Genomic DNA, 19,583 nt, shown 5'->3' with positions numbered 1-19,583 from the left:
CCCCCTCTTTACTCACCTCACATCCCTTCCTACTCCTCCTCTCTCTCACTTTTCCTCCATTACTAAACTACCTCTCACACACCTCACCCCCTTTCCTAATCCCCTTCACTCTGTGTTTTTATCTCTTTCATTTCAGCTAAGATGACCCTTCTGCTTATTCTGTCAAACTGTTCTCTCCGTTGGGCTCCTCCGGTCACAATCTTATTTCTGCATCCTGTCCTATCGCTCCTGTACACCCTCTGGACCCACCGAAGAGGCGATGCTTCTGGCATTTTGCTTCAGCTCGGTGGGACGACCTGAGGATGTACTTTTCCGATTTCCCGTGGAATGATTATTGCTTCCAGGATAGAGACCCTCTGTGTGTGTGCAGCGCATCACAGAGGTGATTGTCTCTGGAATGGAGGCATACATTCCTCGTTCTTTCTCTCTCACGCTAAAAGCCTTGGTTTAATCACGCTTGTTCTCGTGCTGTCAATGATAGAGAGGTAGCTCACAAAAGATACCAGAGCCTTCAAACTAATGCTAATTATGAACTTTACATTTCTGCCCGAAATCGTGCCAAATCTATTCTCCGACTAACCAAAAATTCTTTCATTAATAGAAAATGTCAAAACCTTGCTTTCTCTAACTCTTCCGTGACTTCTGGCATCTAGCCAAAACATCTCCTCCAACTTCACTTCTTCATCTTTCCTCCACTCTCAGTCCTGACGGCAACACTGCCGTCTCATCTATCTCTAAGGCTGAACTCTTCTCTCTTTTTCTAAAAACTCCACTCTGGACGATTCTGGGCATATTCCTCCTACTCATCCCCCTCTGACTCCTTTATGCCTGTTATAAAGATTCTTCAAAATGATGTTTTCTATGCCTCTCTGGCCTCAATCCTCAGAAGGCTTATGGACCTGATGGAGTGCCTCCTATTGTCCTTAAAACTGTGCCTCCGTGCTGTCACCCTGCCTGGTCAAACTCTTTCGCCTCTGCCTGTCAACATCTACCTTTCCTTCTTGCTGAAGTATGCCTTCATACAGCCTGTACCTAAGAAGGTGACCGCTCCAATCCTCAAACTACCGTCCTATTGCTTTACTTTCTTGTCTATCTAAAGCTTTTGAATCAATCTAACCGGAAGATTCAAAAGCACCTTTCCACTTCTGACCTTCTATCTGATCGCCAGTATGGGTTCCGCAAGGGCGTTCTACTGGTGATCTCCTAGCCTTCTTAGCTGACTCTTGGTCATCCTCTCTTAGCCGTTTCGGTGAAACTTTTGCTATTGCGCTGGACATATCAAAAGCTTTTGATAGGGTCTGGCACAAATCTTTGCTTTCTAAACTAGGTTTCTATCCTTCTCTCTGTACCTTTATCTCCAGTTTCCTTTCTGACCGTTCTATTTCTGCCGTGGTAGACGGTCACTGTTCTTCCCCTAAATCTATTAACAGTGGTGTCCCACAGGGTTCTGTCCTATCTCCCACTCTTTTTCTGTTGTTCATTGATGATCTTCTTTCCAAAACGAACTGTCCTATCCATTCCTACGCCGATGATTCCACTCTGCATTATTCAACTTCTTTTAATAGAAGACCCACCCTTCAGGAACTTAACGACTCAAGGCTGGAGGCTGCAGAACGCTTAGCCTCAGACCTTACTATTATTTCCGATTGGGGCAAGAAGAACCTGGTGTCCTTCAACGCCTCAAAAACACAGTTTCTCCACCTATCCACTCGACACAATCTTCCAAACAACTATCCCCTATTATTTGACAACACCCAGCTATCACCTTCCTCAACACTAAACATACTCGGTCTATCCTTAACTCAAAATCTCAACTGGAAACTTCATATCTCATCTCTTACTAAATCAGCTTCCTCGAGGCTGGGCGTTCTGTAACGTCTCCGCCAGTTCTTCTCCACTGCACAGTTGCTGTCCATATACAGGGGCCTTGTCCGCCCTCGTATGGAGTATGCATCTCATGTGTGGGGGGGCTCCACTCACACAGCTCTTCTGGACAGAGTGGAGGCAAAGGCTCTTCGTCTCATCAGCTCTCCTCCTCATACTGATAGTCTTCTACCTCTTAAATTCCGCCGCAATGTTGCCTCTCTTTCTATCTTCTATCGATATTTCCACGCTGACTGCTCTTCTGAACTTGCTAACTGCATGCCTCCCCCCCTCCCGCAGCCCCGCTGTACTCGACTTTCTACTCATGCTCATCCCTATACTGTCCAAACCCCTTATGCAAGAGTTAACCAGCATCTTCACTCTTTCATCCCTCACGCTGGTAAACTCTGAAACAATCTTCCTTCATCTGTATTTCCTCCTGCCTACGACTTGAACTCTTTCAAGAGGAGGGTATCAGGACACCTCTCCTCCCGAAACTGACCTATCTTTCGGCCACCTCTTTGGATTCTTTTTAGGGGCAGCGAGTAGCGGGCTTTTTTTTATTAATGTTTACTTTTTTGTGCCCTTAAGCTGTCTCCTTTGCTGTAAAAAAAAAAAAAAAAAAAAAGAAGTGCAGTACTTGTAACGGTAGCTTCTCAGCTCACTTTTTTACAGGGCGTTCTGCTGTCTGTTGACTGTGTCTCTCCAGGCAGCATCTCGAGACAAGACTGCAGGAGCAGGAAGAGAAGATGGAAGAAGGCCAGAATAAAATAATAGAGCTTTCTCTCACCAGGCAGCATCTCGAGACAAGACTGCAGGAGCAAGAAGAGAAGATGGATGCAGGTCAGAATAAAATAATAGAGCTTTCTCGCACTGTTGCCTCCTTGCAGGAATTCATCCAGGCTAACGTTGCTGTGGTGCCAAACCCTTCTCCAACCGCCCCCTTGCCCTCAGCGGTACCGTTGACACCAGCGGACAACACCCCGCAACGGGAGGATGCTAGTGGCACCGCCCATGATGGCTTCACCGTCGTGAATGGAGGAGCCAAACCAGCCAGACAAGCGATTTATCCTGTTCATTGCTTCAACAGGTTTGCCATTCTGGAGGAGGAGGACGAGCAGGAGAGCACCCTCCTGGTGGGTGACTCCATGATTCGCCAGCAGGTCGTTGAATTCTGCGGCAGAGTTTCTCGTCGAAGACGGAACTATTGCTATCCTGGTGCTGGGATCGACGATATAACTGCTGCTCTTGAGGAGATCTCCCCCCAGGCTACTAATGAATCACTATTTGTTATTCACACAAGTACGAACGACGTCACCACGACCCGGTCTGAGGAACTCCTGGAGAAGTACCGTAGGCTCATCCAGCAATATAAGTATAAATCCCCTAACATTTTGATTTCAGGAGTTCTACCACGGACTTGGGCGGAAAGCGACTTTTTCAGTAAGGCCTTCAGCCTAAACAACCGCTTACAGACTCTCTGTAGGGAGCTTGACGTGGAGTTCTTCAACGCATGGGACAATTTCCATGGACAAAGTGAGCTCTTCCACAGGGACGGATTGCACCTTTCTCCCATCGGGGCAGCCAGATTCGGAAGGCTCCTCAACGACGCAGTACGTGTCATCCGAGCAAAAAACGAGTCACAGCCACGTCCCTCCACCCCGCCCGTGTAAATAGACGCCGTGCATCGCAGCAAACCCGTAACCGTGATCCCGCAAGTACCACCACCTCTATTACCAAGCATCTAGATAATTTAAAAATCCTTAGTTTCAATGCTTATAGCCTAAGAAACAAATTTGATGAACTGAGACGTCTTGCTCTAACAGAAAATTTTGTCATAATTGCTATAACCGAAACATTTATCGACACCACAAATATTGATTTAAGTTCCGAATACAACATAGATGGCTACAGACTCTTCAACAAAGATCGTGTAATCCGTAGAGGCGGTGGCGTCGCCCTTTATGTCAAAAGCTATTTGCAACCCACTGTCAAAACACCAGGAAACAGTAACGTTGAACATTTGTGCGTGCAAGTAAACATTGCAAAAGTCAATTTAAATATATCTGTCACCTACAGACCTCCCGGGCAATCACTCGATGACGACCTTGAAATGTACAACGTCTTAAGGCAGTCACTAAATAACAACGACTCACTGATATTAGGAGACTTTAACCTCCCCCATATCGACTGGGCGACACTGTCAGGTACAGAAGGCGAGTCACATAGATTGATCGAGTTTCTAGAAGAAAATTATCTAAGCTAAATGGTTTCTGAGCCAACTCGACAAAATAATATACTCGACCTTGTTATAACGACTCAAGATAACCTAGTCAGTAGTGTCACGGCAGGAGAACACCTCGGTTCTTGCGATCATAAATTAGTGCGCGTCGACATTAGAGCTCAATCATCAGTGACTGAAAATAAAGTAAAGGTGCCCAGTTTCAAAAGAGCTAACTTCGTAGAAATCCGACAAAAACTAACAGAAATACAACTATCAGATGACGGCAACGTAGATGAAGCCTGGCTAAGCCTTAAAAATCACTTACTCACTCAGCAGAACACATTCGTCCCCTTGTGCGAGAAGCGAATTAACACTAATAAAAGCCCACCGTGGTTTAATAGCGAAATTAAACAATCAGTCAATGAGACAAAATTGTTTTACAGGTTAAAGAAAGAACAAAGCACGCCCGAAAACATTAGTCTTTATAATGATGCCAGGCGACGAGTAAAAAGACTAGTAGGTCAGGCAAAGCGTAGATATGAAGAAAATATTGCAGTCAACTGTAAAAATAATCCGAAATCTTTCTTCAGTTACATAAACAACAGAAAGGCGATCAAAAGTGGTATTGGAACTTTAACAAACAGCGACGGTGCACTAGTGACTGACAGCCAACACATTGCAAACCTCTTAAACAATTACTTTTCCTCGGTGTTTAATACTAACAGTCTTCCTCTCGCTACCAACAACACCAGTACTATTGTAAATCTCGAGCATGCATTGCCTAATTTTGAAATAACAACCGATGAAGTCTTTAAAGCTCTCCATTCACTTAAAACAAATAAAAGTCCCGGACCCGACAAAGTATATCCTATACTGCTTAAAGAAGCAAAGAGCGAAATACTCTCCTCCCTCACAACCGTATTCAATATGTCCTTGCGACAAGGCATCGTCCCTTCGGATTGGAAAAAGGCTAACGTGACACCGATTTTTAAGAAAGGAGACAGAAAAATACCAGGTAACTACCGACCCATTACTCTAACTTCAATTGTAGGTAAGCTACTCGAGAGCATAATTAGAGACAAAATTGTGAGTTACCTCGAAAGCCACTCATTAACTCATTAACGATCTCTTCTCAATTTATGACGTAACCAAATCAGTGGACGTAGTCTATCTTGATTTCCAGAATGCGTTTGATAAAGTCCCATATCATAAATTATTTTATAAATTAAAGCAAATAGGCATTGACGGTCAAGTAAACCAATGGATCGCGAATTGGTTGAGCAACAGACAAAAAAGAGTTGTGATTGACGGATTTAACTCAGAGTGGGCGCCGGTCACTAGTGGCGTCCCTCAGGGCTCGGTTCTCGGCCCAGTGCTCTTCATTATTTACATCAACGACGTGGATGTTGGACTCAATAATCGCATTAGTAAATTTGCAGACGACACAAAGATTGGTAACTCGGTTCTCACTGACGAAGACAGGCAAAGCCTCGAAGAGGATTTGCACAAAATTTCAGCTTGGTCGGATAAATGGGAGATGCCCTTTAACGTAGGCAAGTGCCAGGTCCTTCAAGTTGGAACAAAAAATAAGAAGTTCGATTACGAAATGGGCGGCGTTAAACTCACAAGTGTTCAATGCGTTAAGGACCTGGGGATTAAAATCGCGTCAAACCTCAAATTTTCACATCAATGCATCGATGCAGCAAATAAAGCGAACAGAATGTTGGGCTCCATTAAAAGAAACTTTTTATTCAAAAATAAAGATGTAATACTTCCGCTCTACAATAGTTTAGTCAGACCCCACTTGGAATATGCGGTACAGTTTTGGTCTCCCCACCATGCAAAGGACATTGCTAAACTAGAAGGTGTTCAGCGTCGAGCAACAAAAATGATCCCTTCCTTGCGCAACAAATCTTACGAAGAAAGGCTTACAACCCTTAACATGTTCTCTCTTGAGAAACGTCGCCTCCGAGGAAAACTGATCGAATGTTTTAAAATACTTAATGGTTTCACGAATGTAGACAGAACAAAATTGTTTATGATCGATGACACTTTGCGAACGAGGAACAATGGCACAAAACTCAAATGTAGACAAGTAAATTCAGACAGCACCAAATTTTTCTTCACCAACGTTGTAGTGCGAGAATGGAATAAGCTCCCACCATCAGTGGTCCAGTGTAACACGATTGACTCCTTTAAAAACAAGCTCGACCGTCACTTCCTTGAACTTAATATTAACTAGAGTAGAAGAGCAACGTTTTGGAACCATCTGATTAATGTAAAATCACTTAGGTTTAAGGACAGACCACCTAGTCTGGACCATGGGGTCTGTGTGGTCTGATTTTCTATGTAAATCTATGTAAATCTCTCTCTCTCTCTCTCTCTCTCTCTCTCTCTCTCTCTCTCTCTCTCTCTCTCTCTCTCCCCAGCTGTCATTTGTACGAGCCAGATGCTATTTCCTGGCATGGATATATATATATATATATATATATATATATATATATATATATATATATATATATATATATATATATATATATATATATATATATATATATATGTTACATGGTACTGCAGTACCTCGGCATATCCAGTGCGTTCCAGTACTCAGTACTTTTCCTGCCCCATGTTTTTTTTTTTTTTTATATATATATATATATATATATATATATATATATATATATATATATATATATATATATATATATATATATATATATAATATATATATATATATATATATATATATCTATATATATATATATATATATATATATATATATATATATATATATATATATATCATGCCAGGAAATAGCATCTGGCTCGTACAAATGACAGCTGGGAGAATGGTCTTGTGAGTTCTTTTGGACGGGCGTGAGGTACATCAGGGAGGGTGGGCGAAGGTTGGTTTTGAGGTGGTGGTAGTGACAGTAGTGGATGGTTGGGGAAGGGTGGGTGATGAGGTGTTGAGGGAGGCGTTCGATGTGGTATCAGAAGTGATGGAGTAGGTGGAGGTCGTGTTGGATGTGGAAGGGAAAGATGGAGTGGTGATGGAGTTGTGAAGGAGGGAGAGGAAGGGAGAGCAAGAGAAGAGTTAGTGGTAGTGAGGTCTACTTTAGAGCAGGTAGGGATGGAGGTGGATGAGGTAGGAAGTGAGGTGGATGGGAGGGTGGAGGCAGGTTCAGGCGAGGAAGAGTTGGAGGATGAGGTATATGATTGGGTCAGAATGTCAGAGTACGAGGTTGAGGAGTAGGGAGTAGGAGCAGGGAGAGCGGGGAATGATGTCACAATTTCCCATAACAAGGCGTTTGAGCGTTTCAAGTCATCGTTCATCGAGCTAAGTGTTTGGATAGATGAGTCCAAGACACAATATTTACATTAAGACTAGCCGAGTTGGAAGTAAAGCGCGGCAGAGACAGTCTCAAATCGATTCGATGTGCTCAACACCCTTGAGCACCCTGTAGAACTGTGGGATATCTTCAAACGTGAGATTCTTCAAGCTGCCAAGGAGTGCATTGGAGAGCGCCCAAGATCTAGGAGTGGCTTTGCCTCGGCAGAGACGCTGGAGAATATTGAAGAGAGTAGCGCTGACAGACTTCCTGGGAACCGGGACCAATACAGGGCTCTGTTGCGTAGGAATAGAGGTCTCCTGAGGAGAAACAAGGAGAGGTCTATCAGGGGTCTCGCTGAGGAAGTCAAGGGCCATTTAAATGCGAATGACCTTCAACCTGCTTACCGAGCCCTGAAAAAACTCCGCTCCAAGTCCCCCTTCCAGGTGAGCGCTATCCGAACAGCTGATGGCTGCCTCGTGTCGGAAATGCATGGGCAGAGGGCTCGCTGGGCTGAGTACTTTGAGCAGTTGTACACTCACTCAAATAAGTATCGTTACACATTCAGCACGTTACAAACTGGCACCATGGACAAAGCCATTGGTAACAGGATATTCACTGCGTTTGTTGGGTGTGGCTTCACTTGCCTGAATCAAGCGAGCGGGACTCGTAAATGAGGCCGAAGAATTTGAGCTGGCACAGTATCGCTTCATGAAACACACAGGTGAAGTCTTAGTCGGAGTTACTTGATCTGTGTTGTATGTAGCACTATACTATTGTTGCGTTTGCCTGCCTTCTTGCCTATGACTTATCCTCTTTCAAGAGGAGAGTATCAAGACACCTCTCCACCCGAAATTGACCTCTCTTTTGGCCACTCCTTACTACTCACTTGTAAAGAAGCAGCAATCGGTGGGGTCATATTTTCCTCACACTTTATTTTCCTCACATTTGATCTGCCTCCTCAGCTGTAAAAAAAATGCTAAGTTCACAGCATCACTTGAAACCATGTTAGAAACCATAACAGCCGGGATTGATGTTCTATAGTGCTGCATTAAGGGTGACTTTAATATCAATTTGTGCAGGTGGTAGGTAGGTGCAGGTGGTAGCGTACTGGGCCCACATTCACCGCGTGATGGACGACGCGGGCCGGAACGCATCACGCTACCACCGGATCACTCAGTCACCGCCGAGTGGAGAAACTAAACCAACCCCTCTCTGAACCAGACCACCCAAAACCTACTCTAGAGAGAAGCCGTCCCGAATCAAGAACGAGTTCCGGGGGCAGCATGAGCCTGATGCAAGATGGCGCCACCATAAACACTCGCCTGCGCGCCAACGGGGTGTGACATCACCATCAGGCAGACTGAAAGAAGCCCCGACCCCGACCATCAGCCCCAAGAAGATGCCCTATGCACAGGCAGCAATCAACGTAAAAAAAAAAAAAAACGACAATCAGGCTGGTGTTCAAGTCTTCATTAAACTTATCTACTCCCGTTATTTTTTACTAACATAACTAAAGCATTTAGAGTAACTAGAGTAAGCTAGTGGCATGTTTTACTCCTCAGTGAGTGATCATTTCCCAGTGTTCTCCTCTTTTCGTGTGCCTAACAATAGTCATTATTTCAATGTCAATATAAAAAAGCGGATATTTGCTGATGATTCTGTGAGTAAGTTTAAAGAAGACTTAATTAACTATTGATGGCACTTGCATGTAACGGGTTTAAATGTTAATGAAGATTTTGATGAATACATGAGAAATTTTATAATATTTTATAAAAAATATTTTCCCGTTAAAGAAAACGTAGGTCAAGAAAACATTTAGGAAAAGGATATATAATATGAGCAATAAAGAAATCAATTAAATATAAAAATGATTTACAGAAGCTTTATGCAAATTTCCAACTAACTTAGGAGTCCACATTCATGATAAATTGAAACACATTTACATCTGTAATCAGAGCAGCAAAGAATAACCATCATTCTTCGCGTGTCACCTTGTGCGTCTCGCTAAAAAGTAGTCCACCTTGCTCTCTAAAAACAGATTATCTTACTTTCCACACCACACTACATAAAGGGTGCACACACACACACACACACACCACTTCCGAAAAAGAATAAAAAAAAATAATATGTCTAATCGATGCATTGCTGGGGAGGTGGGGGGGACCACATATGCTCCAAGAGCGGACTCCACATTTAGCTTTCGACCTGAGAGGTGTCTTGATACCTTCTCAATTTTTTATTTTTTTTATTAACTGCAAGATTCGCGGTCTTCCTTTTAATTTCCATTCTGTTAAACTCCATCTCTCCTCCTCTAAACCTCACCGTCTTTTACTAACCGAAACACTGGTTTCTATGGCTACTGGTAGTAATCTCTACTCTGCTCCCTCCTACTATCTCTATCATAAATTTCAATCCAAAATTGGATGTTGCGTCTACGTACGCAACGACATCACTTGCTTTCGTGCCCACGACCTTAACTCTTCTGAATTTTCATCATCTGGCTAAAACCTCATTGTCATTCTCTTACTAAGTACATCTGTGCTGTTTATCTATCACCTAACTATACTAACTATGTATAGTTCTCTGTCCTTTTCAACTCTAAAGTGGAGCACATCTTGAGTAACTCTCCCTTTGCTGAAATCTGCATCTTAGGAGATTTCAAGGTTCACCACCAGCTTTGGCTTTCATTTTCTTTCACTGACCAGATTGGTGAACGAGCCTACAACTTTAAGGTTCAATCAAGCTTGTTCTCGTGCTAACAATGATATAGAGGCAGTTCAAGAAAGGTACCAAAGCCTTTTCACTCTTGTAATCACGACCGTATCATTTCTGACGGATATCGTGCCAAATGTATTATTCGACTCACCAAAAACTATTTCATTCACACTAAATGTCAACACTTTGATTTTTCTAATTCTTCCAGGGACTTTGGGCACTAAGCCAAAAATATCTCAAGCACTTTCACTTCTTCATCTTTCCCTCCTCTTCCTAATCCTGATGGCAGTACCGCCGTCACATCTATCTCTAATGCTGAACTATTCGCTCAGATTTTCTCTAAAAACTCCACCCAGGACGATTCTGGCCATATTCATGCCACGCATCCCCTCTCTGACTTCACTGTGCCTGCTATTAAGATTCTTAAGAACGATTATTCTATGCCCTTTCGGGTGCCTCCTATTGTCCTTAAAAAAATCTGCTTCCGTGCTGACACCCTGCCTGGTCAAACTCGTCCCTGCCTTTCAACATCTACCTTTCCTTCCTGCTGGAAGTACTCCTACATACAGCCTGTGCCCAAGAAGGGTGACCGTTCCAATCCCTCAAACTACCGTCCTATGGCTTTACTATCCTGTCTTTGTAAAGCCTTTGAAATACCCTTAACCGGAAGTTTTTTAAGTATCTATCCATTTTTGACCATCTTTCTGATCGCCAGTATGGGTTCTGCGGGAGGCGTTCTACTTGGTATCTCCTCGCCTTCCTAACCTACTCCTGGTCGTCTTTTTTTAGCCGTTTCAGTGAAGCATTAACTGTTGCATTATATGTCTCGAAAGCTTTTTTTTTTTAACAGTCTGGCACAAGCTTTTGCTTTCTCAACTACCCTCCTATTGATTCTATCCATTTCACTGTACCTTTGGCTCCAGTAACTAACAGAAAAAGTAAAAGGAAAAAGGAAAAAGAAAAACATTAAATGACAATATCAAAATATAAGCAATAATAGTATTCTTGAAAAAAAAAGTTAATAATAATAACATCGATCTGTCCAACTGAGCTTTTAATTAAGAAATACTCACGGCTTCTATAAGAATGTGCAGTTATTTAGATGTGAGCTGGTGAGGATGGAGACAGGTGAAGCCCGAGGGTCAGTGCACCTGACGGGTGACCTGACTTGTACCTGGCATGTGTCCTAATCTGACTCCCACCCCGAGCAGGCCACCCACTGCACCTACATGCTCCAGCCTGCGTTCAAATATGCATGTACAGATTATAATTACTTGATTTGTCTTAATAAATGTGTGGCTGGTTTATGTAGACCGTGTTCAGGTGCGTTTGTGAGGAGCATGTGTGTATTCAATGGGCGTGTGAAAATAATTTATGAAACCAACTATCAGCAAATTCAGGTCACAAAAAAACACCAACGCGCAGCACAGCTTTTCGGCATTACCTCATAAATATGATTACCGTATATCACAGTCTAAAGAGGAGTGTGAATGCCTCGGTGGCCGGGGTCAGATAAAGACCGTGATCACACCTTTGCTTTGTTGATACTTAGAGTAGAGTTCAGATCTTGACTTTTTCCCATCGTGTGCGTCTCGATCCACGGACCTTGACAAGCGTCGGCTGACGGCTCACTGTGTGAAGTGAGTACAGTCAAATAGCCCGAGCCAGTTTGGGGTCAACCCAGTAGCTCGGCCAGTACGGGATGCCAGCACGACAGTGAGGCAACTGGCCACTTTGGCACCCCAGTATTCAGTCAAGAGATAAAGTGACACAGACCTACACACACACACACACACACAGTGGTTACCTGACTTTTACACATTGCCAGGTGGCACATAGCCGAAAGGGTGCCAGCCTTATCGCGCTACATATCACACACCAGTTTTCAGCACTTCAATGCTCGTCGATTTTGAAAGACATTCTTCCTTTCAGATTACGGGAACTGTCGTCCGCCAGCCCGAAGCCAGCCTCTAACAATGGCCTTCGAGCAAAGTGACTGTTTCCGCTTGAAATTGTTGCGCATCCTGGAGACGGCCGGCGAGGCTGTGTTGAGGTACACCCTTCTGTGTGGGACTAACGGCAAGCCCGACGATGTCCCCCTCGACGAGTACCTGAAGAGCCTTCCTTATAGCTCGACGGCCAACTTCAACAAGATGATTCTAAAATACCTAAAGCAACACCCTGCCAGCTCCTACGACTTGGACAAGGTGTTGAAAAAACAGTTCAACAAGACAGATCAGAGTCAGATCAAAAGTGACCCGTCCTGCGGTGCTTTTGACATTACCCTTCTATACAAAGCCATCAAAGTGGCGTGTGAGAACATTGCAGAAATGGACCAAGACACGTGGACAGAAGAAAGCAGTGAAATGGAATTCTTAATCACAAAAATAAAAAACCTTAGAAATGATGTTGTGCACGAAAAGCCTGCAATGAGTGAGCAGGAATACCTTGGTGAAGTTAGAAAAATCAAGGATCTCTTTTCCAAGGCTCTGGAAGCCACGAAGGAAAGATACATAAGGGACGACAGTGAGCTCTCAGTGAAGAAGGACGAGGTAAGCAGGGCTGTGGAAGATGTCGTGAAAGAGCACATTAGCAGAAAGGAAATACTACAAAGATCAGCGGAAAAGATGTTGCCAGATTTCAAAACAGAGACTAACGAAGAAATCAGAGTGAGATTAGACGCTGCCAAATTCCTTAACCCACTGGACTTCCTGAGTTGTGCCGCAGACACCCAGGTGGAAGTGCATGATATTTTTTCCAGAATCATCGTTAAGGAAGGAGAAAACGAGAAAGCAGTTGACCATTTGAAGCTGATGACTCTAACACAAGAAGGAAGGTCGCCTGCATCCCCACACCTCATGCGTATCGAGGGAGACGCTGGCAGCGGTAAGACAACGCTCTTGACCTTCCTGCTCGCCGAGTGGCTCAAGGAACAGCCTCATCGCCGCATGGAAGGCCTCCAGCACTTTGATCTTCTCCTGTGGGTCGTGTGCCGCCACGAGACCAGCTCCACCTTTGAAAATTTTGTAGCCAAAGTCATGCCTGATGCCTCCTTCAAGTACAGAGACCTCCTGCTGCCCCTCCTGAAAAAGTGTAAAATTTTGATTGCTGTTGATGGTCTAGATGAAGAGACCGAGTCCTCCCGTCAGCTCATTTCAGATATAATGAGCCACGGGAAAGACTGCCCTACCTTCACAGTGGTCTGCACTTCGCGCCCTGAGGGTCTGATGAGCATGATGGCGAAAACGCCGCAAAACTTTAAGATTTCCCACACGAGAATCGAGGGCATAGCCATTGAGGAGAGAGTAGATTTTGTCTTGAGGCACACAGATCATCTGAGCAGGTGTTCAGGCAAGCCCGTAGACACTGACCGCCTCAGGCAGGTACTGCAAAAGATTTACTGGCGGGAGCCCTTCCGTCTCCCAATAAACCTTTTGTTCTTTTCGTACATGTATATGGAGGAGCCACAGATGTTCACGACCAGAGTAACTCAGACAAAATTGTACCAGGGCATCATCAACTGGAGTGTAGAGAAGCTGCACCACAGAATGGCTGGTCATCTAAAAGCAAGATTTCTTAAAGATACAATTTCAGACATTTTGAGACTTATCTATGAAGTGTCACTTCAAGAACTCCTTCACGGCAACGTTCATCTCAGCCATGAGAATCTGTCCCGTATGAAATCAATCTGCGGAGACGAGTGCAACAAAGAAGTACTTTCTACCTTCTTCTGCCTGCGGAGAGAAGTGGTACGCTTCAAAGAAATAGAAAAATACTCTGCTCCCCATAAAGGGATGCAAGAGTATTTAGCGGCCCGCAGCATCATTGGGCGCCTCGACAAGTACAAACAGGGAGATATCCGCCGCTTGCTGCAAGGCTACATGCAAGGACAATACCTGGATCTACCACTTCTCAGAAATCTTTTCTGCCAACTCCTTGGAATTCTCAGCAGCCTGAAGAAGCCGAAGAAAATGGCGATAAAGGAAGCAGTGGACCTGATACACGAAACTGGGGTGAAGGACACAGATGACTGGTTAATTGTGCTGGCAGACACTGAGGCCGGTGACGACGCCATGAAGCGGATAGCGCATCACATTTCTCCCCGATTGAGGAGCTTTAAAAGAATATTCAGTTTCATCTTTCCTGCGGAGAGACTTGCAGTGAGTGACGGAACAGTGCAGGTCGCCGCTGCCCTGCTGCCTCTCATCCCTCGCAAGAATATCTACATAAATCTGGAAATGGATTCAGTAGGGGTGGGGGATGTCTTGTTCCCTGCCCTCACTAACCACACCGTTAAGACGCTGCACATAAAGCACCACTACAAACACCCTCACCCATCCACCACCTCCGCTCACCTGCTGCAGCAATGCCCCCGGTAAGCCTTTTCCTTTCCATACACATTCACACTGCAATGGCCTGGAACAAGATGTAACGCTGCTTGCCCAAATCTTTCTCTTTATACACCTACCTATCTATATATCTAAAACACAACCTATGTACCAGTCTTATCTACTGGTATCTCTCTAAAGTCATTACCTGACTATTCTATTCATATATACCTATACGAATATGTAACTTTTCATCCATCTACCTCCCGTAGTGTCTCTGAAACAATCTATGATAATACTCGCTAGTCAATATATATTCTCTCTCTCTCTCTCTCTCTCTCTCTCTCTCTCTCTCTCTCTCTCTCTCTCTCTATATATATATATATATATATATATATATATATATAATATATATATATAGCTCAAGGCTCAAAAAGTGAAAGCATTAATAAAAAAAAGCCGCTACTCACTTTGTCTAAAAGAATCCAGGGTGGCCGAAGATAAATCAGTTTCGGGAGGAGGGTGTCCTAATGCCCTCCTCTTGAAAAGTTCAAGTCGTGAGCAGAAGGAAATGCTGAATGAAGGAAGATTGTTTCCAGAGTTTGCCATCGTGAGGGATGAAAGAGAGTGAGATGCTGGTTAACTCTCTTGCATGAAGAGGTTTGGACAGTATAGGGATGAGCTGGTGAAAGTCGAGTGCTGGCAGAGACTGACCGCGGGAGGGAGGCACATGCGATTCAGCAAGTTCGAAGAGCAGTCAGCGTGGAAATGTCGATAGAAGATAAGAAAGAGGCAACTTGCGGCGGAATTTAAGAGGTAGAAGACTATCCTGTTATGAGGAGGAGAGCTGATGGGACAAAGCCTTGCACCCTCCTCCTCCAGAAGAGCTGTGTGAGTGGAGCCCCCCCACATGAGATGCATACCTCCATACGAGGGCGGACAAGGCCCCTGTATATGGACTGCGCAACTGTGCAGGGGGAGAAGAACTGGCGAGAGACGGTACAGAACGCCCAGCCTCGAGAAAGCTTGAACAATGAGATGAGATGAGTTTCCAGTTGAGATTTTGAGTTAAGGATAGACCAGGATGTTTAGTGTTGAGGAAGGTGATAGCTGGGTGTTGTCAAGAATAGGGATAGTTGTTTGGAAGATTGTGTCGAGTGGATAGATTGGAGAAACTGTGTTTTAGAGAGCCGATGAAGGACTTGAGTTCTTCTTGCCCAATCGGAAATAATAGTAAGGTCTGAGGCTACAACGTTCCCAGCCTCCAGCCTTGAAGTCGTTAAGTTCTGAAATTGGGTCTTCTATTAAAAAGAAGTTGAATAATGCAGAGTGGAATCATCAGCGTAGGAATGGATAGGACAGTTCGTTTTGGAAGAAGGTCATCAATGAACAACAGAAAAATTGAATGGGACAGAACCCTGTCGGACTACTGTTAATAGATTTAGGGGAGAACGACCCATCTACCACAGCAGAGACGAACAGTCAGAAAGGAAACTGGAGATAAAAGGTACAGAGAGAAGGATAGGGAAACCGTGGGAGGTAGTTTAGAAAGCAAAAAGATTTGTGCCAGACCCTATCAAAAGCTTTTGATATGTCCAGCGCAATAGCAAAAGTTTCACCAGAACGGCTAAGAGAGGATGACCGAGGAGTCAGAGTTAAGAAGGCTAGGAGATCACCAGTGAACGCCCTTGGGAACCCATACGGCGATCAAGATGAAGGTCAGAAGTGGAAGGTGCTTTTGGATCTTACAGTTGAGGATTGATTCAAAAGCTTTTGAATGAACAAGAAAGTAAAACATGGGACAGTGATTTGAAAGTTGGGCGGTCACCCTTCTTGATTGAGCTTTGTGTGAAAGCACTACTTCGGCAAGAAGAAGGTAGATGTTGACAGGCAGAGGCGAAAGAAGTTTGACCAGGCAGGGTGACGGCACGAGCACAGTTTTTTAAGGACAATAGGAGGCACTCCATCAGGTCCATAAAGCCTTCAGATTGAGAGGCCAGAAGAGGTTACCAAAGAAAACATCATTTGAAGATCTTTTATAACAGGCATAAAGAGGTCAGAAGGGGGGATGAGTAGGAGGAATATGCCAGAATCGTCAGAGTGGAGTTTTAAGAAAAAGTTTGAGAGAGAAGAGTTCAACCTTAGAGATAGATAGAGACAGCAGTGTTGCCGTCAGGACTGAGTGGAGGGAAAGATGAAAGTGAAGTTGGAGATGTTTTTGGCTGGATGCCAGAAGTCACGGAAGAAATTAGAGAAAACAAGGTTTTGACATTTTCTATTAATGAAAGAATTTTGGTTAGTCGGAGAATAGGATTTGGCACGATTTCCGGGCAGAAATGTAAAGTTCATAATTAGCATTAGTTTGAAGGCTCTGGTATCTTTTTGTGAGCTACCTCTCTATCATTGACAGCACGAGAACAAGCGTGATTAAACCTTAAGGCTTTTTAGCGTGAGGTAGAGAAGAACGAGAATGTATGCACTCCATTCCAGAGACAATCACCTCTGTGATGCGCTGAAGCACACACAGGGATCTATCCTGGAAGCAATAATCATTTCAGGAAATCGGAAAAGTACATCTCAGGTCGTCCCACCGAGCTGAAGCAAATGCCAGAAGCATCGCCTCTTCGGTGGGTCAGAAGGGGATGTACAGGAGCGGACAGAATGCAGAAATAGGAATTGTGGAAATCAGGAGGCCCAACGGAAGAACAGTTTGACAGAACCAGCAGAAAAGGTTTGAGGTAAGGAAGGAGGTCTAGAGATGTTGGGCCGATCTCCAGACGGTCAGGAATACGTGTAGGGTGCTGGACCAACTGCTCTGGGTCGTTGAGGATAACAAAGTTATGAAGCATTCTACCAGGATGGTCAGTGAAGAGGATGAATGCCAAAGTATTAAATGTCCGTGTGTCTTTACGTCTGTATTCTCTTCTAGGAGAGGAGAGAGAGAGGAGATTTCAGCGAGGAGAGAGAGATGTACAGATGTATCACTTTAAATTCAGAATAGTCAGAGAATTTTTACATAGTTGGTAGGGGATTGAGTGAAAGAGAGAGACAGCACAGATGTATTTAGTAATAGAGACAATGAGAGTCTTAGCCAGATAGTGAAAACGAGCAGAAGAGTCAGAGTTGTGGGCACGAGAGGAGCAGAGAGAGTGTCTAGAGAGAGAGAGAGAGAGGCGCAACATCCAGCTTTAGTTGAAATTTAGGATAGAGATAATAGGAGAGACAGAGTAGAGATTGCTGTCAGTAGCCTCAGAGCTCTGAGAGTCGTTGAGTAAGGAGAGGAGAGAGAGGTAGAGAGCATTTTAGAGGAGAGATGATGTTCTAGAATGAAAATTAGAGCGAAGACCGCGAATGTTGCAGAAATTGAGAAGAAGAGGTTCGAGGTTATCAAGACACCTCTCGTGTCGAGCAGCCAGAAGGAGTCACTCCCTGGGGAGAATTTGTGGTCCATCCCCCAGAGAGAGGACTCGAAGATGTAGAGTGAGAGAGAGAGAAATTTGAGAGAGAGAGAGAGAGAAGGTGTATATGTTGTGTATGAATGTGTGGTGTGCATATATATATATGTGTGTGTGTGTGTGTGTGTGTATATATATATATATATATATATATATATATATATATATATATATATATATATATATATATATATATATATATATATATATATATATATATATATATATATATATATATATATATATATATATATATATATATATATATATATATATATATATATATATATATATATATATATATATATATATATATATATATATATATATATATATATATATATATATATATATATATATATATATATATATATATATACACACTAATAGAGGATGTGAGAAGGCAGAGAACAAGTAAAATGGGTGGAGGAAACAGTGTGAGAGATGATGATGATGATGATGATGATGATGATGATGATATGTTTATTGACCATTTATCTGCAAAAAAATATCATCCCACAGTTCAGGTCACTTTGCTAAAACATGTTCCAATAACTATGAAAGTAAATAATCTTGTACATATACCATCAGTAACACAAACATCTTAATCTCCAAAAAGAAAACACGTGGCACAGCGACCACTAAACCTCTGCAAATACAGTAAATAGCTGTGTATATATTTTTCCACTTATGCTTAGTCTTTATATATTCCCCCAACTTCCTAAGCATATTTAAACATATCCCTTAGGTGTTCCTCATCTGAACATAAAACATTTAATTCCTCAAAGTCTTAACAGGAAAATCTGCGCCGTGCTTGACCCGTCAGTGTACACTCCAGCATTACGCGGCGTTCCGTTTGTACCTGACCCGCGGTACACTGACCCAGTCGATGTTCTCGAGGCACTCGGTTCCGTCTTCTTGTTTCTATTGTTAAATTATGAGACATTAGCCTTATCCTTGTGAATGCCTGCCTGAAATAATCTGGTACATACACTCTTCCGGAATGCACATCATGTACACGTAGCTCTGGGCTGAGTTCTGTTCTATATGTGACATATTTGATCGATGTCTCGGTCTTGTTTTCTACTGTCTCGATTAGTCACTCTAATGGGTTCACATTAGGGTCGTACTCCAACCCTATAACCTGGGCCTATATCCTGGGGTGTCTGCCTCTTGACACAAGTTATGGGTGAAATGAATTGCTTCTTCTCGGACTGGAATACTCAATTTAGTTCGGAAGAAAGGTTTCCTCGGTACAGCTAATACACGGTGAAACGGAAAAAATCGTGACTCAATACACTGTAAACTAATGCTGGTATTGTGTCTCACCCGTAACAAACACTTAACAAGTAAGTTGTACTGCCGTGTTATGGTCTGGCAATCGTTGGTGAGCCATGTGTCACTGCTGTGAAGCAAGGCAGATGTTACAGCTGCCTCAAACACTCAACGTTTATAGTAAAAGGGCATTTCTGTCTTAACAGCACAAAATACAGCGAATTTATTAATTACACTTTGTCCTTGCGTTGAAGGCAGCTGTCTCACCTCTTCCATTTTCCCTGTGTTCGTGACCCAAGCTCCTAAGTGCAAACACCTGTTACAATACCCTACCTGTGCCCTTGTATTACTATCGGTAGTTCGTCATTTCTGCTACGATTTATAACAA

General features: G+C 43.4%; 1 protein-coding gene across 2 annotated transcripts in view; it reads left to right on the top strand.

The window, feature by feature from the left end:
* LOC126992321 (uncharacterized) overlaps positions 1-19,583 on the top strand; it is a 59,429-nt gene that overhangs the window by 35,184 nt on the left and 4,662 nt on the right. Inside the window, exon 2 of one of the 2 annotated variants that reach the window (XM_050850994.1) lies at positions 12,070-14,618. The exons of the other annotated variant lie outside the window; for it this stretch is intronic. Within the exon in view, the coding sequence (XP_050706951.1) occupies positions 12,114-14,516 (2,403 nt within the window). The 5' untranslated portion in view covers positions 12,070-12,113 and the 3' untranslated portion in view covers positions 14,517-14,618. Of the gene's footprint in view, positions 1-12,069; positions 14,619-19,583 lie in introns of those variants that run through there. 2 annotated transcript variants of the gene reach the window in all.

The sequence above is a fragment of the Eriocheir sinensis genome, unplaced genomic scaffold (genome assembly GCF_024679095.1).
Source record: "Eriocheir sinensis breed Jianghai 21 unplaced genomic scaffold, ASM2467909v1 Scaffold440, whole genome shotgun sequence".
NCBI lineage: Eukaryota > Metazoa > Arthropoda > Malacostraca > Decapoda > Varunidae > Eriocheir > Eriocheir sinensis.
This window is presented reverse-complemented; position numbering and strand designations above follow the sequence as displayed.